This window comes from Alexandromys fortis, unplaced genomic scaffold (assembly GCF_014885135.2).
Source record: "Alexandromys fortis isolate MF-2015 unplaced genomic scaffold, M_Fortis_MF-2015_v1.1 scaffold_3, whole genome shotgun sequence".
In the NCBI taxonomy this organism is placed as follows: Eukaryota; Metazoa; Chordata; class Mammalia; order Rodentia; family Cricetidae; genus Alexandromys; species Alexandromys fortis.
The window spans coordinates 30,029,288-30,056,098 of record NW_026067909.1 but is presented as its reverse complement, the minus strand read 5'-3'; the positions used below and the strand labels follow the sequence as shown (position 1 = coordinate 30,056,098).

General features: G+C 51.4%; 1 protein-coding gene across 1 annotated transcript; it reads right to left on the bottom strand.

The window, feature by feature from the left end:
- Positions 1-322: 322 nt before the first annotated feature.
- On the bottom strand, positions 323-25,477 carry Irs2 (insulin receptor substrate 2). Its single transcript, XM_050136861.1, has 2 exons — positions 21,508-25,477; positions 323-2,666 (listed from the first exon to the last, which is right to left on the bottom strand). The coding sequence occupies exons 1-2, from the start codon at positions 25,472-25,474 to the stop codon at positions 2,662-2,664; spliced, it is 3,972 nt and encodes a 1,323-aa protein (XP_049992818.1). The 5' UTR covers positions 25,475-25,477; the 3' UTR covers positions 323-2,661.
- Positions 25,478-26,811: the final 1,334 nt, after the last annotated feature.

Sequence of the window (26,811 nt, the reverse complement as noted above, 5' to 3'; positions counted from 1 at the left end):
GGATTCATGACAAAATTGACAGTTCAAATAAAAGTTTTAAAAATCAAAAGGTACCCAAGTGGGTCCGGGTGTGGTGTTGTGCTGTATGCTTCAATCCCAGCAACGGAGAGGCAAAGTCAAGTGGATCTCTATGAGGCTAGCATCGTCTTCAGAGTAAGTTCATTCCAGGACAGACAGACAGACAGCCTAGCAGAGAGAAACTCTGTCTCGAAAACGAATGAACACAAAAAACAAAACCACATGCACACACCGCTTGCTAATGCCAAACATGCATTCAAGTTAAAACTGGTTATCTATGCAGAAAAACATCCTCCAGTCTGTGTTCATTTCATAAATAATGCATTTTATTTTATTGCATATGGCTATTAAGGAGGGCATTCGTGGTCAATACAGACTAAATACAGCACACTAATCTACTCCAGTTTATGCTTGTCTTCAGCAGTGTCCCATGACCCCTATATATACCATGTACAGCGGAAGACAACAGGGAGGGGAGTCTCTTGTCGGAATACAATAGCGAGAAATATATTTAACATCTTGATATCCTGAAACAACATGTACTCAAAGAAAACACTGTTTAATAACTGTTAAAGTTTATATAGCAAAAAATAGTTTAAATTTAAGATTAAGTGTCAGGCAAAATGTACAAAGACTCAATATACAGCTTGAAGTGCGGCAAACATAACACTCCCACATTTTGGTTCCATTCTGTAAACTAAATTGAAGGATGTAAATATTGCATATGCCTGCTCTTCTTGAAATGTACAGGAGGGGGGAACTTAGTGTACTCTTGATGTTTTGTCTGCTCCTTTCGGCTGCACAGGGACACGTACCGTCTGCATCCTGTGGTGACCTCTCCGAACACGGACGGCGTGTCACATCTGCCTAAGTGTGCTGCAGTCAGCACCGCCAGCAGCTCAGTCCTACTGCCCCTGGGGGATTTAGATACAAAGCAAACATGGCGCAGGCTCCTAGTCCCAACACTAGTTAACATCTCAGGGAATTCTCAAGCGTTCATCTCCACAAAGCAAGGCGCACGCCAAAACGGACTTCCACGCTAGTGCTGTGCGCCCGTGCACCGCTGTGATGTGTAACTGCGGGAGGGAAGAGTAAACCTTGAGAATTGGCGCAGGGTGCGGGTCAATTTACATTCAACTTTGTCTTGCAATACAGCCTTCTTCTACAAGCTCAGCACAGAAGCAGGAAGACAGCTGCATTGCCATTCAATAGATTTTTAAGACATGGAATTTTTTGGTCATCCTCTAAAAAGCCTCTTCTTATCAATGCATTATTCTATAGTGATATATATCTATATACTTATATATATATATATATATTCTCCCAAACAAAAACAAAATGACATAAAAAATAAACCAGCAACTCACATTTCCAAGAATTAGTGTAGTCTCTACAGGACTATGGAGGAGACAGGCACTGGGGAGTGGGGTTGGGGAGGGTGGGGGAGGCGGGGCCTCCAGCCCTGTGATGGAGCAGCAAGGTGACTGATATTCTGCTGGCAAGCTCAGCCCTTCTAGGTGACACAGGAGACAATTCCACAACACTGACATTTCCAGAACACTGAAAACAGAACCAGAGTAGTCTTTGTCAAGAACTGTTGACAAGCGTCTGCAGGGACAGAGGTGGCTTTTCCTCTTCTGCTGTCTATAGTGCGATGGCTGGAATGCCTCCCCTCCTCTTCAGGGCAGCCTTGTTGGCCAACAACATGACATCATGTCAGAGATAATATATTTAAAAAAAAAAAAAACAAAAACAAAAAACAAAATTGCCACACCCAAACCAGCCTGAGCTGCAAGCATGCCTACATTGGGTTTCTGGTTCAAGAAATGCGAGCTAGGGTTCAGACAGGAGGCTCGTGGGCAGGAGAAAAGGCTTTGCCATCTGAAGTACTGACACGAGAGCACGTCAAGAAGTCCGTTAAAGGTACAAAGAGAGAGCTATCCTTCCCCACCCCTACCCCCAAACACGGTTGATGATGTCCAAAAGGAGGCTGCTCTGGTCACGTTTAGGAATCATGAGGATTAATCCATCTTCAAGTCCAATCCCAAGGAGAGTTGTCAGTCCCACACCGGGCTCTGTGTGTAAGTAAACATCGCAGGTACCTGGACTGGAATCCACATCCGCTTGTCCGAGAGACGGAGGTCAGCATGTGACCCATGGGGGCAGAGCTGCCCTGTACCCTGCCAAACCATCCGGCTTCACCTTGAACTGAGGTAGGACTGTGGTAATTTTGACTGTAAGCCAGCTAATACCAGATTTAACCACTTTCATGGGTCTCGTAGCATCTCCTTGCACACTGAGGGATTAATCCGCTTTGCCAGAATGAAAATGAAGAAATGACAGTGCCGGCCGGCTTCATGAAGGCTAATGGAAACGCCTAATCTCCCGGAGTGTATGCCAACAACTCATTTAGTTTACAAACAAAAGAAATGCAACTCAAACAGAGTGATGGTGATGGTGACGGCAGAAGAGGTGGCCTTGCCTCTTGGCTCCTTATCTAATACAGTTCCCAGAAGTCTCACAATGTAGAGTTACTCCCATTTGAAAGGAAAGTGAGCAGCGTTGGTTGCAGACAGGCTGAGCATCTCCTTCGCATGGATTCGCATTGGAGTTCGATGTGGTGGCGATGGAGCCTGTAGCACTTCACTCTGAAATAAAGATCAGATAACTGGTGAGTCATGCTCCAGGGACCATAGAAACCCAGGGAGCTCCCCAAACCCATGGACCTACATTCGGGGTTGGCCTTTCCCTTCAAATGAGGCGCTTGGGAGATGCAAACTCAAGACGGCTATCCTGGAGATGGGGCAGCAGGGTGCACTCCAATCTATCTGCACATAGGTGAGAAATGTCGTCCCCATACACTTTGCCAAGCACTCCATGGGGATGGGCAGGTTTCTTGCCCTGATGACAAGCATCTGTGAATGACAACCACCACACACCTGCCAAGGCTACACTAGCGCTATCAACCTCTGACTCCTCAAAGAAAGAAGAGCTGCCTGGGGTCCACTCTTCCACCCCAGGAACCTGCCCATCCTCCTCCTTCTTCTTAAAAACACATAGATTTAGGCAGGGCAATAAAGTATGGAAGAAACGTGTTTGCTGTGAGGTCAAACACTCCTACAGTCTGCAGATGACCATAATACTAGCATGGGAACCTCACACCTTTAATCCCAGCACCTGGGAGGCAGAGGAAGATGGATCTCTGTGAGTACAAGGTCAGTCTGCTCTACTAGTGAGCTCCAGGCCAGCCAGGGCTACCAGGTCAGACCCTGTCTCGAAAAACCACCCCCTCCCCAACTTAAAAGTTCCCTCAGCCACACATTACTGTCACCCGGCTCTCATCACCTCTTAAGACAATACACATCTCCTCAAGTACAAGGCTACCAACCCTCCTGCCGAGCTGAGTGGACGGAGGACTAGCATGTGGTCATGTGACCAGCTGCACCTGTCTGTCCCTTCCATGGAGGGACAGCATGGCCTCTAGGACCAGGTCTCCATTCCTAGTGTGTAAAGTCCCCGTGTACCTTGTGCGTGTGTGCGTGTCTTGCTCATTTCGTCACTGAATAGCACGGCAGGGAAAACTGATCTCACATCACGATGACCCTGCCCTTTTATCTTCAAAGTTCCTTCTTCAAAGTGGCATGTGACTTAACATCACTCCCCAGGATGACAGCTACAAGGCCATACTGGGCCTTCAACTGCTCAGACCTCTTCTCTCTTAGGTTTAATATCACCATCATCATAAGGCCAGCACACCTCTAACACTGACTGGAATTCTGACCTTTGACTCGTGAGCCTCATTCTTTGCTGAGAGAGAGAACATGAGTGTGTGTGTGTGTGTGTGTGTGTGTGTGTGTGTGTGTGTTCGTTCTTTCCTTGAGTTCACAGGGCTAACTCCGCAAGAGAGAAGTTTGCAATGTGCCCCTAAAAGACATCCTGCCACAAAGAAGAATGTGTGGCCACTCTCCAACAAAGCACAGATCTGTGCAGACAGAGCCTGTCGGGTGTGAGACAAACACCCCAGCTCTTCTACCTCCCCTGACAATGTGACACTTGGAGGCTGTGCAACTTCATGTTTTTTGTTTGTTTTGCATTCTTTAAACAATTAGGAGATAAACATTATGCAAACAAAGTCAACAGACATTGAACTCAGTATGTCTTCCTAAGGAAAGGTCTCCCATCTAGGTCCTGCTGGACCATTGATCACCAAGGTTTCTCCATCCCAAGAGACTCCAGGATACAGTGGCATCTGACTCCTGACAACCTTAACAAGCAGGGCCCAAGTTTCACAGTAAAGCAACAGTATCTTGCCACTCAGGGGACCCTAAGCCAGTGACTCTCCTTCAGGAGAACACCGGACAAGTTAACTTAAGTCTACATAACACTCAGGGAGATGAAGCTGAACCCATGATCTTAGAAGGAGTTCTGGGAGTCCTTCCGTTTCTCCACGACAACACGAGTGTGTTCAAGGGTCAGTGGGGTAAGGTCTGCGCTTCCTTAGGGATGCCATGTGGCCAAGATATCCAACTGCAAGCATCAAGTGGGACTTGCTGCTGTGTGCCTAAGAACAAAACAAGCTGAGAAGCAGGAAGAAGGCTGGCTGCCAGGCATGGGCCTTTCAGGAAGGTTCTTTTCGAGTTCTATTCTTCATCCAAAAACAGTATTCTTATGGGAAGATGAATGGGTGCCCAGCACATGTACAATAGGGGGCAGGGAGATCAGACAGCACCACACCAACTGTGAGAACTGTGTGCTGGGCGCATCTCACATTTTCTTTCCCTCCCTCCCTCCGTCCCTCCCTCCGTCCCTCCCTCCGTCCCTCCCCCCATCTCTCTCGTGTTCTCTCTCTCACGCGTGTGCACGCGCACACACACACACTCATACACGTGCACACGCACCAGGGTGATACAAGGTGATGGAACTTGTCTGTTGTGAGGTCAAAGACTCCTACATCTACAGATGACCATAACACTAGTACGGAGACCTCAGAACCCCCTTGGGATCATGGGACTTAAACTTTAGTGTAGTTCCTTAGGACATGTGCTTGAGGTGGCCCCAGAGCTGACAGAGACAGTGTGGGAGACCTGGGGAACCTCTTATACGATATAGCAGGAAGCCATCAGAAGTGGTCCGATGGGTGGGGGTGGGGTGGACCCACAGGTTGTGGAAATTACTTTAACTATGTAAAGATGTGTTTGTGCTGCCTTTGTTTAATGATGTAAGGACTGCTACATTTGTTTCACCTTGCCCATCTAAGGCACCTGATTGGTCTAAGAAAAAGCTGAACTGCCAATAGCTAGACAGGCGAGGGATAGGCCAGGCTAGCATGCAGAGAAAATAAGGAGGAATGTTAAAGGAGAGGGGAGGAAAAAGGAGAGAATGAGGGAGAAAGAGAGCGACACACCTAGGACCAAAAGCCAGGCAGCCACCAACCAGTCCTGGAGAAGTAGTGAATGTAAGCTAGACAGAAAGAAGGAGAGGTGGAAATCCCTGAGGCAAAATGTAGATGAAGAGAAGCAGGATAATTTAAGTTATGAGAGCTAGCGAGAAATAAGAGCTACAACAATTAGTCACCAGAGAAACACAAATCAAAACAACTCTGTTAAGTCCATCTTATACCTGTAAGAATGGCTAAGATCAAAAACTCTGATGACAATTCATGCTGGACAGGATGTGGGGTAAAGAGAACACTCCTGCATTGCTGGTGGGAGTGCAAACTGGTACAGCCCCTTTGGATACCAGTGTGGCAATTTCTCAGAAAATTAGGAAACAACATACCTCCTCAAGACCCAGCAATACCGATTTTTAGGTATATACCCAAAGGATGCCCAATCATACCACAAGGACATGTGCTCAACTGTGTTCATAGCAGCGTTATTTGTCACAGTCAGAACCTGGAAACAACCTAAATGCCCCTCAACCGAAGAACAAGTAAAGAAGATGTGGTACATTTACACATGGAGTACTACACAGTGGGAAAAAATGACATCTTGAAATTTGTGGACAAAAGGATGGATCTAGAAAACATCACATTGAGTGAAGTAACCCAGACCCAGAAAGGTATAATATGTACTCACTCATAAGTGGCTTATAGACAGAAAGCAAAGAAAAACCAGCCTACAATTCACAATCCCAGAGAACCTAGACAACAAAGAGGACCCTAAGAGAGACATACATGGATCTAATCTACATGGGAAGTAGAAAAAGTCAAGATCTCCTGGGTAAATTGGGAGTGTGGGGATCATGGAGAGGGTAGAAGGGGAGGGGAGATGAAGGGAGGGGAGCGGAGAAAATATATAGCTCAATAAAAACAATAAAGAACAAAAAAGAAATAAGAGTTAAGATAAGGCCAACCTTTCCTAACTAATAAGAAGCCTCTGTGTCTTAATTTGGAAGACTGGTTGGCGGTCCCAAAAGAAAGCCTGCCACACCCACTCCATGAAGCCCTCAAACTGGGCTGCACTACAAGAAGGTAAGTAAAAGAAAGGAACTGCCTTAGTAGCTCCCATTTTTCCATCCTTAGGAAAAGAAGCCCTAAGACTGAAACTGGCTATCTTTTTTTTTTTTTAAATTTATTTATTAAGCATACAATGTACTGCTGGCAAGGAAGGCACCAGGTCTCATTACAGATGGTTGTGAGCCACCATGTGGTTGCTGAGAATTGAACTCTGGATCTCTGGAAGAGCAGCTAGTGCTCTTACCCTCTGAGCCATTTCTCCAGCCCCAAAACTGGCCCAATGTGAACGGGCGGCAAAAACTATGCTGCACATGCTGGCCAGAGCTCTGGCTGACCACAGCAGGATAACGTATGACTGAGGAGGGCCACACAGGGGGCTGGCCTAGGCTTTGGGGGTTAGACACAAGATCAGGCCCCTGTCCTCATCAAAGCTCCTAACCTTTCCAGTCCATCAGGAGAGAAAATAGAGCCGGGGTCTGACCTGGATACGATCTAGGATGAGTGCCCTATGTCTGTGCACCAGGATGTGATGTGTGCCCTATGTCTGTGCACCAGGATGTGATGTGTGCCCTATGCCTGTGCACTAGGATGTGATGTGTGCCCTATGTCTGTGCCCTATCTATGCCCTTTCTGTTTACTTTTATTGGGCTGGTTCATGTAGACTATGAAGAAGGAAAACGTTTTCTTACACTGCTAATCTGACATCCCCAACCTTAAATATTTATAGGTCCTAAGGATGAGATGCCAGTATACATTTATTTATTCATTACCTATGTCAAATCCACTAGAGGCAACACAAGGATGATTAATTTATGGCCACTCTGCTCTGCATGTGCCTTCAGAAGGGAGACTCTGAGCTGTCCAGTCACAGTGGTAAAACTGTGGAAGACCCTGCACTGCACATAGGAAAGACCCACAGACCCACCCCTGTCCTGTGCCTGGCGGTAGCTCATACTGAGACTGGACTCACAGGATTTGAAATTTCTTTGCAATTCTACACCCAAATCCCTAAGATCAGAGATGAACTCTTCAAAGCAGTAAGGTTTTGAGGCCTGGAGCCATGAAAAGCAGATAGGCAGCAACAACAAAAACCATTAGCAAAGAAACTTCCGTCCGTATGCCCGGCCTCAGAGTCTGGTCATGCTCCACCTTTGTTCAGTCATCACTGACGGCATGTCACTGATATGCCCCACAACCAGGACTCCTAATCCCCGAGGATGAACCTGCAGGTCATCTTTTCCCAGGACAGAAAGAATTCAATGACTATAGTGGCTCCAAAGCTACACTCAGACCTCAGAGAAAGAGGAGAGGGGAGGAGGAAGGAGACGGACAGGAGAAGGAGGGAGAGACAGAAGACACAGAAAATAGCTACACGGCTGAAGGATCAGGCTCTCCACAGTCCGCTAGACAAGCAGCAAAATAATGAAGTCCCACCACACCAGCTGAGCATCAAGCCTAGAGTCTTAGCAAGAAATAAGACAGACATCCAGGGGCACGCGAGTCAGGTGGACTCACTTGTGCCTTCCCTTCCGCTGGGATTCTCATGAGACTCTGGGTTTCTGCGTGTTCGACGCCAGGCTCTTTCACACGTCAGTGTTCAGGTATACACTTAGGTCAGGACTGCTCTGCCCCGGGAAGCTCAGGCTCTGTCTATAGATCTCTGCAAGCTTCTCCCCCCAAAAGCTCCACACAGACCCTCACATGGAGCCCCAGCAAGGTTCTGTGCAGCACAGAGAAGAGCAGGTGTGGACTCTGTAACATATTCAGGGCTCTGAATTCCTAGTGCTGTTTAGATGAGTATTGATTTGCATGCCAAAAGAAAAACAGAGGCTACGTATTTTACATTTCTAGTAGCAAACCAAATTAAGGAAGAACTGAGCGCTTTGGTGAGTCCCCACATCCTTCAAGCCCATTTCAATGCCCAGTGAGGCTATTCATTTAAACACAGAACAAGCTGGGAAAACAGGCTATTCAGTTGGAAGAGAAATTCCTAGAAAAATACGCCTGATAATTTAGTATCTTCTTACTTTGCTAAGAGTATTTTTTTCTTAAAAAAAAAAGGTCAGGTTGGGGGTGATAACAAAGTCACCAGAGATTCTAAGAAAAACGGTACTTAACCTTTCATCTAAATTGGAAAAAAAAAATCATTTGAAAGGAAAATATGGATGATTAAGCTCCCTGCGACGACCTGCTTGAGAGAGTCTTCGCTGTGAGCTCGCACGGCCACTGACAATTAGAGCCCTCTCACTTGGGATGCTTGGAACTAAACTCCCTCCCTGTCTTCGAGTTGTAACTTGCTAATGACACAATCAATCCCAGCCGGGAGATGAGACAGGAGATGAGCCGATTCGGCTTTCTCAAGGCTGGAACCAACTACCCTTCTACTCAGCTTAATCCTTCAAGGAAGACAGTCTCTTAATGGCCCAGCCACGGTGTGCTCAGAGGCCTCCCAGCCTGTGAAGCACCCCATTTCAAACTTTCTCTACACACCCAAAGCTTCACCCTTTGGGAACTTGCCAGCTCAGCCTCAGCGGCGGCATTTACAAGTCAAGGTTTCAGTGGCTGTTTCCTAATGTGGGCATCTAGCGAGCTCCTCCCTAAAAGGAGCCCCCAGCTGTGTGCAGATGTGGATCCCACACTAGATGAGTGAGCTCTTTGCACACTCCAGGCCCTGGGAGTCCAGCGTCTTCTGCATCCTAGGGCGCCCTTTCTCTCAAACCAGGACACTAAAACCAGAGGAAGAAGCCAGAATGATGAGGGCCTCTCGAGTGGTACCGGGGTGAGCAGAGTGTGTGGGGTATCAGCTTCTCGCCAGTGCTGTCCAATAGGAGGCTCCCTCTGGCCTCGAGGACAGGTGTTTGGGGCCCGGTGGGATCACGAGAGTTCACTTGAGCCCAGTCTCCACTTCTGCTTCGCGTCTTGTAGGAAACGCACGGTGCTGTGGGGCACACTGACACAGGAGAAAGGTCGCCGGAGCGGGCCAACCAGTTCCCTGCTGCCACCTTGGTTACTTGCTTTTAAAACAAAAGCAATAGCGCCTGATTGGCATTCGCTGTAGACTTCCAAAGAGACCCTTGCCCTATGTACTTCTTTGTGTTTGTTCCCTCTTCCCCCTCTCTCCACACTTTACCCAGCCCCATGACAACCAGCTCTGTTGAGCTCTCTGGACATTTAACCCAGATGTTTTTTTTTTTTTTTTTTTTTTTTTAAGATTCTATATATGAGATCATACAATTTTTTTTCCATTGGCTTTTTATAGAACTCCCTTCAAAGGACATTAAATACCATACTAGTATCTGATCCTACTTAATGAGTAAGACGAGGTGATGGACACATGCCTTGGGAAACCAGCTTGCTTGCTAGACTGCATGTGACTGTGTGCTTCTGGCCCTCATGTCTTCATGTCCTCTGCACTCAGGACAATTTTCCTTAGTCAAGCTAAGTTCAACTAACAAAACCAGACCCAAAACCAACCCTAATAGTTTATGCCACTTCTCAGAGAAGAAAAGATAAACACGCAACCTCCAAAAGGAAAACAAAACCTGAAGGTGGTGGGTCGGATGCCCAGGAAGAATACTTTCCATCTCACAAACGGTGATGGTGCACAGCAGGGAACGACCTATCTCTTCTGCAAATACAGTGTTATGGGATCACAGCCACTGTCACTCACCTAGCACAGCTGGGTAGCTATGACAACCAACCATGAGCCTCCACTGTCCAATCCGTCACAGAACCTAGTCAGCCAACCCTTCAAGGCACATGGACCCACCAACATTTAACAAGGAACCCAAAGAGAAGACACAGGCAGGTCTGTCAAAATAGCACCACACATTTTCCACCTGTGGGTTACACCTGAGGCTAACTGATACCCCTGGAAATTATCTGCAAGCTTGCGTGCTTCGGAAACGCAATACTGCCTGCTAAAGGCCACGCTATCCTCTTACAGACCCTGCGAGTCATAAGACCAGGTGTGAAGCCAGCACTCTTTCCAATGGTCTGCTCTGGCTTCTTCTTCCCAGGACACCAAAGGCAAGCCTTCCTGATACTCAGCTTCCCAGAAAAACTGACACCTACCACAGCTGCAACCCATAACCAGCTCTTTCTCGGGTCCTGAAAACGTGATTTCCAGGGCTCTACTTCCACAGCCGGTACATGAACCAGCACTAAAATCATGAGCGCCTTCTGAGAAGCTCCGCTCTTCTCTGAGATGTAGCACATTTTTGTATGATGGCTCACACTGATGCAGAAACTATGCTTTATGTACACTATAAAAATGCTTACGATTGGAGTCATAAAACCTTCCATCTTTTTCCTGTCAGATTACAGATAAGTAGAATAAATATTCAGAGCAAATTCTTTGCTTTCCTTCACCTGTAGCCAATCTGCTGCAGAGCTATGGGTCATATTGATGGCCAGGGTCGATGGGATCTATAATCAACGGCCCCGGGGCACAACTCTGGGGCATGTCTAAGAAGGGACTTCCAGATTGGGTGCTGCCATCCATGGGCTATCACCGTGGACTGAGTAAAATGGAAAAATGGAGCCGAGCACCACGGTTCATCTCCTTCCGTTTCCTGACTGAGGCTGCACTATGGCCAGCTGTCTCCGGCTCCTGCAGCCAAGCCTGCCTGCCATGACGGCTCTGAGTCAAAGCAAGTCCTACCAAGTGCCTTTTATCAGGTGTTCTGTCATAGCAACAAGCAAAGGATCCAAGAGCAAGCGCTCGGCAGGGCTTCTGCCCCAGCTTGCACCCCTGTGAGCCATATCTCATACACTGCCACTCCCTAGGGGGCACGGGAGCCATTCACTGCTGCCATTCCTGCACCCTGAAACCCACACAGCTTTCCATGGTTCAAGGGGGAGGTATGTGTGGGAGGCGTGAGGTTACAATGGCCAGAGTCAGACCCAGGGTGGACCCAGCCGTTGGCCACCATCAACCAGCTGACTTCTCAGCTAAGTCAATGAATCAATCACACCCACTCCTGAAGATAGGGCCATTCTCTCCCCCCCCCCACCCCTGTGTCACAGTGAAACTACCAAGGGGGATTCTAGATAGAAACCGTAATGACTACAAACAAAACATACATGAATATTGATTTTCTACATCAAGGAGCACATGCTTCTGCCATGACTCACAACTCTGTGGTCAGACTCTTACTTCAGTCACGCAGGCATGTAGCCACATGCCATGTTCTGAACTACAAAGGCTTCTTCAGACCTGGAGGCCCTGAGTTGCTGAGGAAGGCCAGCTCTGCTGGCTGTTTGAGGAGTCAGGGCAGTAGGGCAAAGGGGACTTGCTGCCACAGCCCCACCCCCCTCCTAAGATGCCTCCAGGAGCAATGCAAACTACAACAGCCCAGGTACAACGGGAGGCACAGGAAACTATGCAGGCTGGCAGGACCTAGCAAAAGAACCAACCCAGCTGACTGGGTGAACACAGTGGGGAAGGAGAACTCAGTTGAAGGGAACTCCAGGCCACTGAAAGCTAAGAACTCTCAGAAGACCAGGGTGCTTATAAGATATCCCAAGCCCTCAAGTCCTATATAGCAACCACACTTCCAGAGAGACACCTTCAGCCCAGGCAGAGTCTCCTACCAGCCACCCACACTAACTAGGGCCCTAAGTAAGGTCCCAGATGCCTGGGTTAGAGACAGGGCCAAGACTCCTGGTGACAGAGGATGAGAAGCTGGGCTGCAGGTGTAGACAACCCTCCTGGATGGACTAGACCCAAAACAAGGACATGCCATCTACTTCTGTCACTCAGCCCAGGGGCAGAGGCTAGAGACCTCTGGTCAACCAGCAGACCAGTCCAGGTCAGGGCAGATATCCTAGGAGCTGTCTTCTCCCAAGCTCTCTGCACCAGCTGGAAGGGGCAGCTGAAGAATAGGAAACGCAGCAGCATCTAGGCATCGCCCCTCAGGAGGAAGGTCTGCAGGGAGATGGTTCCTATCTCATGGTCAGAGGGTGAGGAACTATGAGAGGTTGGAGGAGGGGTGGAGGCAGATGAAATCCTCTTTCAGGAGCGTACCCTGGGGGACACCATTTTGACCTGACTATGAAGAACTTTCTATGTGCATACATTGTGAAATTCAGTCTCCATGAGTTGCGGAAACCATTTTCCCCCCTCAATTTCCCTTGGGAAGCAGCAGGCTGTATTCTGGCTTCCAGAAGGACAACAAGCCATGGAGGTGAAACTCAAAAAGGGGTCGCCTCATTCTTAGCTTCTCGATTCAGATGGCGCTCTAAGGCGCAGCGTCTACTGCAGGAACCTGTTAAAATGCAATTTAGCAAAGTGAGGCTGAACTGGTCCCAAACCACGAGCAAGTTTTTAAAACCATGCGTGCTGTTGGCCAGAGACATTCGATTTGTATGTTCTGCACACCAACAGCCCGGAAGAACTCCAAGCTCCTGTGTGCTCACTGGCCATGCTCAGCTGCACACTCAAGGGAAAGGGAAGCCAGATCTCCACATCCAGAATAGTAGTATCCAGCGTGACCACGAGAGCTTGCCATACCCGCTGTGCACCATGGTGCTAAGCAGTTCCATTTCTGACCTTGCCACACAAAACGCAGCTTCTCGGTGAATCCTACGGAAAGCTCGCAGGCTCCAGACTATTGTTGGTGGACTTTCAAAATCTAGTGCCATCACCTCAGCCTACTTCTAAGATTTTTCACCACACTTCCCCATCTGCCAGGGGCATCCAAGATCCCAAACAGGGCTGAGTTTGGCAGTGGCCTAGGGTGTCCTCACTAAGGGGAAAGGAGAAGAGAGGATCCCCGCGGCTTCTCTCTGCCAACCAAGAAGGCTAGGACAACAGGGTCATAGCAGTGACCGGTGGCCTCTTCGCAGGCATGTGCTCAACTACAGAGAGACACGGGGCCTCACTCAGGGAATCCACACACACCATACTTGGAAAAGTCTTCTATGTTTTGATAGCAAGAGGCTCTTCACAGCTCGCCAGAAGATAGAAAGTGGGGTTCCTAGTTTTTACAACTGACTTCACAATTAAATTAAAGAAGCTACTTTAGCAAAAAACAAAACAAGAAAAAAGTGTTGCCTTCTCATATGAGTCCACAAAGTAACTAAAAACAGGGCTTCGTTCTGCCTAATCTATCCCCCCCCCCCCCCCCCCCCAGCTGAAGGAACAGAGATAAGCTCCTGTTCTCGACACAGTCCCTTCTGATTCCAGGAACAGCGGGGACTCCCAAGGCAGCCCCCCCTACCCCCACGAGGGCAATCACCCATAAACACAGGGCACCTATCCTGCGGGAGCCAGCTGTCCCTTCAAGCAAGAAGCGCTTCTTTGGACCATCTTGAAGAACCAGAACTGAGATAAGAAAGACCGGACCACACCTCCACAAAGACTGCCTAGTTACACAAGACCCCTGACCCCAGGCCTACTTCTTCCTCTATTGAAACCCAACGCACAAGTTGGTGCCCCAAGAGGGACCTGTGGCCACAAGATGTATGCAGCCGTTCTTCCTCTACTGAGTTCGTCTCCTCTGTTTGCCTCTTCGATTGATTTACAGAGCCGGTGAGGCCGAGACTGATCTGTTAGGGCAGCCAGAGTCCATTCTTCTGTCCCAAAGACTCTGTGTCTAGAAAGTACCCAACAGACCCATGATGGGCAAGACAGTAAATTTTGAACCTGGCCCTCCCCGGAACCCGGAACCTGGAGAAGCTGCCTCGGTCCACCCTGGGCACATGCCGCTCATCATGGAGGGCTCCTGGCCCAGAGCTGCCATCTGATAGAGAGACCGAGTCCTCTTCCATGGCGCGGCCAGCATAAAGGAGACAGTCACCTAGGACACAGGGCCTTCCGATGCTCTGCTACAGGTTTTACCTATGAGGACTCAATGAACTCCTAGTGTGTCTGTCTAAGAGTTTTTTACAGTCACACCACCTCCAAAGGGAGCAGCTCATGTCCAGTTCAATTTGAACGAAACCCATCTGTTGTCATGTGAAAAAAGCCAGCTAAATGATTTTCCCCACAACTTTTTTTTTAAGGACCTTAAGAATATTAAGACCTCATGGGACACTTGGTCCTGATAAGATAACCACGCAGAAACAGATGATTAGCTACTAACTGGTCCTGAGGCTACTTCTAAATTGGTGTTCCTAAATCTACTCACCATTAACTGAGTTAATGACTCATCTCTTTGGAAGCTGCTAACCTGTGAGGGGTGTACAACACTCTACACACAGGACACAAATGCAGAGGCTGAGGGTATTCACCCAGCCTGCACCACTGTCCCGAAGAGGGAAGGCCTTCAGGGTTCATGAACTAACCCAGAAATACGTCTTCTTAGTGACATTCCCCACTGTTTCTGCCTGCTGTGCACTTTGCTTTTCTACCTCAAATGCTTCCTTCCATCTGCCCCCAGCGTTTCCCTAAACTGGACGCAACAGCAGGAGGGTGGTGGGACCTGCTGTGCCTGCTCAGCTATTCCCCAGGAGCGTGAAGCAGGGCGCTCAGACGTCCACTCAGGGCGTGCAAAACCTCTGGGCCACCTCCTCCACTGCTCTCCCGGTGGCATTTAGGTGGTATTTAACAACTATTCTACCCTAGTTACATCTGACCTTGAATCAGTGTTAAGGCAGTGGTTCCCACAAGGGCTCTGTGTCTTCGGGTGCACTCTGGAGCCTAATCCACACCCCCTGCTGCTCCCACACTAGCTGAAGGGGCTTAATGTACTTGGATGCTAAATTTTATAGTAAGTCCTGTGTCTGTGTCCTGGGTTCTTTAGGAAAACATAGAAACTGCTAGAGGTGCAGAAATGTTTCTTCACTCAGGTGAGGTCCAGGAAGCTGGACCACAAGAAGTTAGCACCAAGGAGTTAAACTCACAAATCCATGGACAAAAGAGGGCTTAGAAAAAGGGGGGTGGCGGTGGTGGAAATTAACACAACGCAGTTCTTCAAACTGTCAGATGGAAACTGGCTAAAAAATAAAATAAAATAAAATAAAACCGAGAGGGCTTTCCCACAATGGCCATTCTTCCTCTCTGCTTCCTTAACTGTTCCCATTTTACTCTGAAATTGTGAGGAGGAATATGAGCGGGAAAGGGGAAATTAACTCATCGCCACACAACAGAAACAGGAAACAGGGTCATCTGGGAAGTTCTGAGGCAGGGTGGTTATGTGCTTTTCAAGCTGATAATCCAACATGAACAGCCTGAGTCCAACACTCTCTCCTTTTGTCCTAATGACTTTGGACAGACCACCCGACAAAACCCGAGTCTGGGGCTGGAGAGATGGCTCAGCTTTAACAGAACTGGCTGCTGCTCCAGAGGTCCTGTGCTGGATTCCCAGCACCCACACAGCAGCTCACAACCTCTGGAACTGCAGTTCCGTGAGATCTGACACCCTCTTCTGGAAGTGCACAGTCATAAATACAGGCGAAACACCCATCCATAAACATAAAAGCTGATTTTACATACATTACAGGATGTCTGGATGTCACATGACATTATACTTACAGATTAAAAACACTACAAAGGCTTGAGTTTCACCCAGTTGTGCCCTGTGAAGTTGCCTTTCAGTATTGCTCAGAATGTTTCTTTTTCATTTCACCCAAGAAGAATTCGTTTAGAATCATATTGTGTTTACCACATTTCTGGACTGTTAACAGCACACTTTGGTCCCTGAAGATGGCCTGAGTTAAGTCCACAGACAAAGTAGAGAAATCTCATGTCATAGTAATAAACATTAAAACACTGCACTGTGACCACGAAAAAAAAAAAAGCAGAGTTGCCCCAATGTCAACATTTGGCTTTTGAAGCGATGATAATGAAAACTGCAATCTAGGATGAACATCTATGCTTTGGGAAAAAAAAAGAAAAAAGAAAAAAAAAACAGCTTAAAAACCACACACACAAATCACTGAGAATTGTATCAACTCTCTATAGATGAAAAGAATAGAGGATCAATATTCTTAAGGTGACTGGCTAAAGATTTGAATGTCCTTACAAAATACATTACTATTCAATTAGAAAGAAAAAGAAAAAAAAAACATGGGTTTTGTAAAGAAAAAAAAGACAGTACGGGAACACAAACACCAGTTCTAAACATGTGTTTCTGGAAAACCTGATACTTTTTAAAATAAATATTAAAAGACTTGGTACTTAAGGGTTCATGTAAAGGTTTATCTTTAAGATATATCGTGGATCCAAACGTTTGACCCAATTTCAGCAAATGCACAAGAAGTAAGAAATATTTTGCAAATGTCATTGCATAAATACCACACAAAAGAAATTGGAACAGCATGTAGATCATTTGGACAAATAACTATGTCTGTGTAAAACTCAGTATTTTTTCTGCTTTAGCAAAAAAAGAAATCGCAATTATTAAATGAACTGCTTCATCACCCACACACAGCCTGTACGTTTCAGCCCAGCTCTATTTCAGCACTCAACACAATGAGTTCAATGACGAGCGCCAGGCCCAGAGTGTCTGGCACATTCTGAGCCCAGCAAGCAGCTCCTGGTGTGCAGCTTGCTTCCTGGTCTATTCCAACTGCAGGTGTTACTTCGGGGCACCCTCAATATCAGCCTAGGAAACTACCCACAAAAGACACTCAAAAGACCAGTGGCCACCATGACCTCAGCACTTCCTTACCAGCTCCCTCCAGAAACCCGCATCGACCTTCCCTGTGTCATCAACTACACCCCTTCCCCTGCAGTCTTGAATGATGCATTCAGACAAACGAAAATGTGTTCTGTTTAGATGTGGAGAGCACTGTTGCCATACAACCCAACCCTCAGTAGCCGGATAAGCAGCAAAACCTTTGTAGCAGGTCATTATGGAGAGGCAGAAAATGTGTACTAAAATGGCAACATTTTGCATGAAAACATACACTCTTTTGTGCTGGTCTAGAGAGACTAAACAAGCTCCACCCCTACCACAGTTCTCTAGGCAAAGAGGCCAAATCTGGGGCTCACCTCCACTTTGAGTCAAAATGGCCCCACACTAATTGGCAATGTAGACTCCAGAATAAAGTTACATTTCCCCTTAAGTTTCCAAGGTGAAGGGAAAACATTCAGTTCTGGACTATCCAATGCCCCCCTCCCAAAACAAAATAAAAGGTTGGCCGGTTTGCCAAATCTGATAGCAAAGTTACCTAGCTCTTAGAACATGCTTCCAGAGAAAAGGTGTTAGTAGGAATCTAACAGAACACCTTTATGCCCAGCGGCTGCTATGAAAATTGCTTTTTTGGGGTCGAAGAGCAAAGAATCCAGCATGTTCATACTCTACAGACAGACAGCACGGTACTGAGATCAAAACTTGGGAGTGACCCCTAAGTTAAGTCAACAAACAGAACCGAAACCCCGCGGAATCCTGGCTAATTAAACCTCTGAAGTTTGAGGGTTTGACTGTTAGTTAGAGCTGGCAGCATTAAGAGTCAGTTTTAAAAATGTATATTCTAATTACACATCCTCATCTTGTCAACAGCTCTTAATACCTGAGCACATCACAGCCGGGAATGCAAAGCCTGCTTTGAAGCCAGGGCAGACAGCAGGCCTGTTTTTTTTTAATTGTTCTGCTACTATGTAATTTAAATCTCTACATTGTTACTTTCATTTTTTCCCCCCTTTCTGGAACAAATCTTGTTTTGTTTTGCTGCTCTCCTCTCGCAGTGCTCTAAGGATGAGCTACCACCTGGCTTTAGGGAATTCTTAAAGAAGGTGGTGGGGGTGGGTTTCTTAGAGCACCAAGCACAACCGACAATGGGTCAGGAAAGGTAAGCTTTAAGAAGGCATTGTCTTCATTCCCAGGCTACTGCGACTTTGGCTTTTCATTTATTAATTTTTAATTTAAGCATACTCATTTCCAAAAGTACCTAAGCAAGGGCTTAGGGCACTCTAATTTCATCTCTGTGGCCCAGCAAGGGAAGGACGGGAATCAACCCCTCTGCAGACAACACAGCCAGAAGCAGGGTAGAGCCGGGTAGGTGGCTCTCCAGAGGAGATTAGCAACCAGAACCCTGGCTTCCTCGCTCCGCCCTCCTTCCTTCTCAGAGACACTCCAGTAAAGGCTTTTCTTTCAATAAAGAAAGCAGAACTGGCCACGTGACTTTCATTCACCAAAACCAGAGTGTTTTCCTTAGCACCTCAGCTGCCTCTTCCTTAGGAGGTGAGAGCCACGCGGCAGGGCACCATCTCATCCTCCAGGCACCAGGCCTAAACGGCACCCTCTGAGGCTTGCAAAGCTGCTGTGCTGGCTCCGGAGACCAAGCACTACCAAAGACAGAACTTTCTAGACTAAACCAAGACCACCAGCTCCTTTGGAAACACCTCACTTCTCTGACAAACTGGCTAAGAGAAGGACGTGCAGATAGTCTTCTGATCAAAGAGAACTAAATATAGATGCCCTCCATAGCCTCTCTCCCGTCAGCCTCTTCAACATCAGCAACTAACAGAATAAAAATCCCTCTATAGAGAAAACCAACATTTTAGGGCGCATACCAATCTACAATCCTGTCATCAATAATGTGCAAAATTGATAGAAGCAGTTTTAAAACACATTTAATCCAGTTAATTTCCGGTTCCCAAACAAGACAGCAATTCCGACTTATTAATCAGACACACACACACACACACACACACCTGGTGCTTACTAATTTCTTACTAGTTGTGTTTAAGAAACCCACCCCCATTCCCAATTCAACTGCAGTCAGCTATGAGACACTGCCAGGACCTTGTGTCTGTATTACTTTACGTACTACATACTACCCAGGCTGGCTGAAGTATGACGTGTCTGTGTAACGGATGAGAGTCCAGGAGAATATGAATGAGCAGCTTGGGGTGGCAGCACAGGGCACTGCTAGGAGCCTGGGCAAAGCTTGCTCAGTGGTGAGGACATTCTGCATTTCAGTCTCAAACTCGTGCTTCCAGCCTGGCTTCGACAAACCACCGTCTCGGAGCATGCGGCTCCACAGAGAATTTCTCATCTTGGCACACCACCAGTTTCTACCTGGATGTGAGCTGCACACAAAGACGCCCCCCCTCCCCCCCGCAGCTCTGTGAGCAAAGCCTGCACTCTCTCCTCCCCCACTCTGGTGCTGCACTCTGCTCAAGTTGCTGGAAATCTAATTTGGCATGGATGCCTCCCTGTGAACATGTGGCTGTGGCACAACAGATTAGTCGTAGTTATCGGCTTTTCCTTTAAAAATACCCCCCCCCCTTTAGAGAGGAGTTTAGCACAACATCCATGGAACTCAGAATAACTGTAACCAAGATGCCTCCCGGTCAGCTTGTAGGAAGAACTGTTTGGATTTCACACGTGTGAAATCCTGCAGGCTGACAGGAATTTTATCCTGGTGGGAAACCTTAAGCAGGACTAGATAAACCAGGTGTCTAAACAAACTTACCCCTGTGGGTCAGCATTCTTTCTAATCTGCCCGGGAATCCTCTCTGCTGTAGTGACTGTACCAAGGGCCTCAGACTTCAAAGTGTGGATGACTTCAATCTGGGGTTTCCAAAGAAGGAGACCACCCACACAGCCCCAACAGGGACAGGGAAGTCAATGTGTGGCCTGTGGGGAACAGGGGGCAAGCAGAGTTTCCCCACTGGGTCACATCCTGCTGTGTTTAGATGACCTGTGGCTTAGCCATCCTCAACTCCCTAGTATTAGAAATTTTGCACTGTGTAAAACTTTGACAAAATGATCTTCATTTGAGATACTGAACATGGAGGAGACACTTGGCCAACTTCTAGTTGACTTAATTAGAAGCTGAGGTACTGCAGTACTCTTGGTAGTTCCTGGAGGCTCTTTTCTCCGCGCCCGTTTTAATTATAATAATAAAAGAATCAGATTTTTCATCTATTACCCTAGAATAACAGTATTTGCCCCAAGCTAGAAGCCTGAAGCCTATGAATTAACAGTCCCAAATACACTAGACCGCACATTCTAACTGTGGATAGCACGCAGCTGCTCTGCTTAGGAACCAAAACTGGACAGGTTCCGTGAAACACAGACCACCAACCACATGGCTTCCGCTCCCATCACGGGCTCCACTGTGGCACCCAGCCTGTCCTGCTACCAACCCCATACAGAAACCCCGACAAGACGGAAGAACAGCGGAACTCGGCACTCCAGCCCGGATTCTGAGACACAGAAGGCTTTGCCAGGCGCACAGCAAGCCCTTCTCCGAGCTGGTGGATACTTGGTAATTGGAGAGGAGACAGCCCCAGCTGCCCTCCAGTCCCACTGTTCCTGGAAAAGAACCGCGCTTCAAACCCTGATCCTGAAACAGGGCTGAGTGCTATGGCCTGGGGTGCTCTGAGCCCAGCCCATCCTGTTCCTATGCCAACCCCGTCTCCTTGTTCCACCCAGACTACAAGGGCCTTCCAGTGGCTCCCGAGCTCCCACACCTCCTCAGGGATTTACATCAACAGCTCCAGCATTACCTGGGAACTTATTAACAATGTCATTTTGCCAGGTCCTAGACCTGCAGCACCAGGAATCCTGGGAGGTTGACTGGTACCCACAGACAGGAAAGCCTCCAGGACACTCCCAGTTACGCTCAGGTGGGAACAGCTGCCGTCAGGCTATGTAAGCCAAGCTACACTACTACCACTTCCCTTATGGGAACTATGGAGCCTCTGATGACAGGCCTGTCACAGTCTACACGTGAACTTGAAGTGACAGGAGTTGCTCCCATGAGCAGGCAAGACACATGCTCACTTCCCAAGGGTTAACAAACTATAGCTGGGCAGAGGTGACCTAGGACACAGAGCCAGTGCCTTTCAGCATCCTCAACTGTGATGATCTAAACAACTCTCCCAGTCCGCAGATGGGAAGGGCAGGACCACAAGGACCCAGGGAGGAGATGGCTGGAACTAAAACAAGGTCAAAGTCTCGCGCCCACGGGGAAGGTATTCACTCTACCTTCCAAGCCAAGCCAATGCTCATGGCAAGCTCTTTGGAGAGAGACAATGACATGGCAGCCAAGGAACCACTAGGGTAGCGTGACATCCAAAGCCACCCAATACTCCCCACCCCCTTCCCGGCCTCAAGGTCAGAGGACCTCACCTTTCACGACTGTGGCTTCCTTCAAGTGGTGGGACAAGAAGTCAATGCTTGCGTAGGTGCTGGCAGAGGGCAAGGCTCCAGGGCCTGGGCCTCCACACACCCCGCCGGTGCCAGTGCTTCCCACGGTGCTGAGAAGTCCCCCAAGGCTACGGGTCCGGCCCCAGGAACTCTTGTCTCCAGGCTGTGGGTGCTGCGGCTGAGATGGCGGCAGGGACCCCTGCTCATCCCTCACGTCAATGGCGATGTAGTTGAGGCCGTTCTGGAAACCCACAGAGGTCTCTCTGCGCATGGGAGAACTGCCGCCACCAGGACAGCCAATCAAAGCCCCAGGTTGACCTGGGTTCCATGGCCTAGCCTGCGGGGCTGGTGGCACAGCCAACGATGGCTGTGCCTGTCCTGGGGATGTGGGTGCCTCATCACTTCCTCCCAGGATGCAGCTACCTTCGCTGCTTTTCCTGAGAGAGACGTTTTCCACAGAGGCCGAATTGTGGCGCTTAGAGTTGTGGGCGAAGGAGGGGGACACTGGGGTGACTGTGGTGGTGGAGGAGAAGGTCTCTGAGCTGTGGCGACGCCGCCCCCCCTGTGGGTCTGCACGGATGACCTTGGCACCCCGGTGGGGATCAGGGGGCTGGCTGACTTGAAGAAAGGCCTCCACCCCAGACACTTGATCCATGAGACTTAGGCGCTTCAAGCCAGATGTGGGACTGGTCACTCGGGCACCTTCTGGCTTTGGGGGCGCTGCGATAGGTTGTGGCGGGGTAGCAGCCACACCAAAGGCCATCTCGGTATAGTCACCATTATCCCCAGGCTCTGAGGGTGTTGAGGAGCCAGCAGTGGGGCCCTGGGCAGTGGCAACTGATGCTGGAGGCAGGCGGTAGAGCTCTCCTGGGGCAGGGGGCAGAGGCTGCTGCAGGGAAGAGGGGGAGGCAGAAGGACGTGGGGGCAGAGGTGGGTGTGGAGATGAGACCTCTGGGGAGAGAAGGCCATCCATGGAGCCTACTGTGTCTCCACTATGGGCGACAGGTTTAGGGGACTTGGGAGAACTGAAGTCCAAGTTCATATAGTCAGAGAGCGGGGAGCGCTGCCGGCTGTCACTGCTGGTGCCTGGGGTACCTGAACCCAGGGATGAAGCAGGACTACTGGCTGAAAGCAATGAAGAGGATGAAGCCGCTGATGCCAGCAGTGGGGGGGCAGGCGGGGACAGACGGGCACCCGCCTCACCAAAGTCAATGTTGATATACTCGCCAGGGCTTTTGGGCTCCGAGGGTAAAGGGTACTCTTGCATGCTGGGAAGGGTCTGCAGTCCCTCCAGCGACAGGCGCGTGGGTCGCACTGCCCGACAGCGCTGGCCCAGGAAGCCCTCAGGGCGGCCACTGCCACCACTTGGCCTCATGGAGGAAGGCACTGCTGAGTGGTGAGGCTGGGTATGGCCACCCCCAGCTGCCCCAAAGGTGCCAGCCAACTGGGAGGTTCCAGAGGTGGGCTGGGGTTCCAGCCTCTCCTCTTCCAAGATTCGCCCCACAGGGGAGCTCATGAGCACATATTGGTCACTGTCCCCACTACAATAGGGGGCCTTGTAAGAGCGGGGCAGAGAGCTGTAGCAGTGTCCAGGCACACCCTTGAGGCCCTCTCCCCCTCCACGCAAAGCTGCTGAGAAGAAGTCGGGTGGCGTGCCCGCGGTGCCAGCCTCGCTGGGGGACATGTTGAGGTAGTCCCCGTTGGGGAGCAGCTTTGGGTCTGTGTTCTCCATAGACAGCTTGGAGCCACACCACATTCGCATGTACCCGCTATCCTCCGGAGAGCTCTCGGCTGGGGAGCTGGCTTTGTAGCTGCCTCCGTTCACGGGGAAGGTCCTGCCTGCCCCTGAAGGGGGTGCTGGCACTGCAGCTCCCGAGGGTGGCTGCAGGATCTGCTTGGGGGCAGACACGCTGGTGGGGCTCATGGGCATGTAGTCATCACTCTTGCAGCTACTGGGGCCAACACTCCTGAGGGCAGCCCCAGGGGTCATGGGCATGTAACCATCATCTGCCCCCAGGTTACTGCTGGAACTCTTGTGGGAGCCAATCTCAATGTCTCCATAGTCCTCTGGGTAAGGGTGATAGGCCACTTTGGGAGAAGACACGGGGAAGGATGGGCAGAGGCGACCTGAACTGCCAGAGAAGGTGGCCCGCATGAGAGTATACTCATCAAGGGAGGCAGAGGAAGGCTGGGGTACTGGCCGCTGTCGGGCAGGTGTGGTCAAGGAATAAGTCCTCTTCCTCAGCCCTCTGTCCAGGTCCTGGGCCCCATCCCCAGAGACCCTACGGTAAGGGCGGCCACAGTGGCTCAGGGGTCTATCCATGCTCATGTACCCATAGAGCTCGCCCCCACTGCCGTCCCTGGCTGGCGGGGTCTCCGCGATTGACTCGGGCGTGTTGCTCCTGTGGCTACTGAAGGCCCTCAGGTCGCCAGGGCTGGAGCCATACTCATCAAGGGACATAAAACCAGGGTCACTGGGGGAGCCGGAGGCAGAGGCACTGCCGCTGGACGGACGCTGGCCTTGGGGGTGGTGCAGCGGATGAGGCAGATGCGGGTGGGGGCCTGGAGGCAGCGGGTAGGAGCCCGAGCCATGCCCACTGCTGGAGGATAGGCTGCCGGGGCTGGTGGCAGCGGGCGGTGAGTGCGCCACGGGCATGGACATGGAACGGCTGTGTTGCAGGGCGCCCCCTGCCGGCGCCAGCGTCACTTTGCTCGGGCGGCCTCCGCAGCCGCCGCTCAGGGTGTGCGAGCGACTCAGGGGCGCGCGCACCGGCCCAGGACTCAGGGGGCTCCCGGCCACCGACATCGGCCTGCCTCCCGCTGTCCCGGCCCCGGCTGCCGCGCCGCCATCGCCCTCGCTGGCCGTACGGACCCGACATGAGGTGCACTTGGCTGCTGGCGGGGTGGCCGCCAGGCTGTCGGTGCGTGAGCGGCGCACCAGGCCGGTCTGGCTAGGGGGCAGGTTGACCAGGTGGTGGTGGCGGCGCGCGCCCGGCACACTGATGGGGTGCGTGGCCGACGACCCGGACGACTGACTCTTGCTGCGGGGCCGGAACTCAAAGAGCTCCTTGAGCGCCTTCATGGCCTCCAGGATGGTCTCGTGGATGTTCTGCGCCACCACCGAGTCGTCGGCTTGCATCCACAGCTCGCCGGGGCCGGTGACGGCCGAGCGGCCCACTTCGATGAAGAAGAAGCTGTCTGAGTGGCCGCAGCGGCGAATGTTCATAAGCTGCAGTGTCACCGACGGCTGTTCGCAATTGAGCTTCACGAAGCCGATGGTGCGCGCAGACAGACATAGACGGTATACACCAGTCAGGTTTTTGCTCTGACCCAGGCCCTTGGGCTTCAGGTTCACCTGCCACACCTCACGGTAGACTGCCGTGGCGGGCGTCACGAGCCCGTAGTTGTCATCGGAGCCAGCGGCACCCGCCGAGCCGCCCAGCACGCCCGGGAGAGAGGCACTGCAGGACCCGCCGGTGGCCGCGGTGCCCGAGCCCCCATCGCCAGAGCGACCCTCGCTGACCAAGTCGGTGAGCGCGCGGTACCAGCCCTCTTGCTCCTGCTCGTTCTCCGCTGCCACGGCGAAGTACTCGTCCTTGGTGTAGAGGGCGATCAGGTACTTGTGCTTGGCGTCCGCGCGCTTGTTGATGTTCAGGCAGCAGTCTAGCGCGATCACTCGCTTCGGCGCGCCCGCCTTGCTCCTCCACTTCTTCTCGCTCTCATAGTACTCCAGCCTCGGTGGCAGCGGCGGCGACCCCCCAGCCGCGGCTGCATCGTCGCCGCCCGTGCCGGGGCCGCGCAGCACGAAGAAGCGCTTGTGGCCGTGCTTCTGCTTGCGCAGGTAGCCGCACTTGCGCACGCTGTGGTTGTTGTTGTTGTTGTTGTTATTGAGGTTCGGGCCATCCCCGCCCGCCGGCGCGGGGGCCCCGGGTAGGGGCGCGCTAGCCATCGCCGCCGGTTCAGGCCGCACCTCTAGGCTAGGCGCGGAGGGGATGGCGAGGGCCGAGGGGCGCGGGCGGGGGCGGCTCCCCGCCACCCGTCGCCCGGCCGCCTGGCCACGCGCGCGCGTCCCCCGGGCCCAAGCGGTGGGCTAGGAGGCGCGCGCGGCTCGGTGGCGCAGGGCCCTCCGCCGCTCCGAAGGATGCTCGGCGCGGGCGGTCGCCGCCCCTCGCTCCGACTGTCTGCGGCTGCTGCCTCCTGGGCTCTCGGGCGGCGCCCAGGGACTGGCTGGCTGGGCCGAGAGTCGGGGTCCCCGATTCGCGGGGCCGAGCTTAGGACGCGCGCGGCCGGCCTGCTGCCGCCGTTCTGCGCTGCGCGACGCCGGGCTGCGTCCGGACACTCGGGGCCCACGCCGCCACTGAGGCCGTTGCTTCTGCTGCTGCTGCTGCTAATGCCGACAACGACGACCCGGGCTTGTCGCGGTCCCCGCCGCACAGTGAGTAACACATCGCGCACCGAGTGACTGAACTAAGAGCAAAACAACACGTGACTCTGCGTTACGCAGGCACACTCGCGCGGACGCCCCGCCCCACCGCCCCGCATTGGCGCCGCATTCCCCGACGGACGGCGCGCCTGGCCAATGGGCGTGAGGCGCGGGGGGGCGGGCCGACACCGGGGCCGCGTTTCCCGCCGTCCCTTCCCCCTCCCGCCGAGGCCCGACCGGGGCTCGGCGGGGGCCGGGCCGGGCTCATTAATCAGGGGCTCGTTGTGGATGCGGGCGGGGGCGATGCCACCCTGGGCGGGAAGCTGGCTACGAAGGAGGCGGGTGCGGGGTTTGTGCTCCTGCCTCGCGCCCTGCTAACTGGCCCCAGGCTTCCGCCGGTGAGGGAGAACGGGGGCGGGAGGACGGAGCCGATGCGGGGCGGCGATCGGACCCCAGCTGTCGGGGTGGGCGCGCGGCGCAGGGCGGTGCCCGCCGTGGGTGGCAGGCGCGCGGCCCGGCTTGTTTACGAACATCGCTGCCTGCGAGCTATGGGTCGATGGCAGTTCCATGTTTTTTTATTTTTTTATTTTTTTTATTTTTTATTTTTTGCCGGCGGCGAGCCGTGCGAGGGGCGCCCCGGAACCGCCCCACCCTCCGCGGGCGCCCGCCCCCGGTCGTGGGCTCTTTCCGGGGCGTCATCAGAGCCATTCACTTGTCAGGTTCCCGGGAAGTGGAAGTCGCCTGTTCTGGATGTAATAGGAGAGAGGAGGAGGGCGTGTTGGCGTAGGAAAATGCGGTTTCCATAGTGCCGGGAAAGGGCGGGCCTGGGCGGGAGCGGGGAGCTGGGAGCGGGTGCTGGCGGG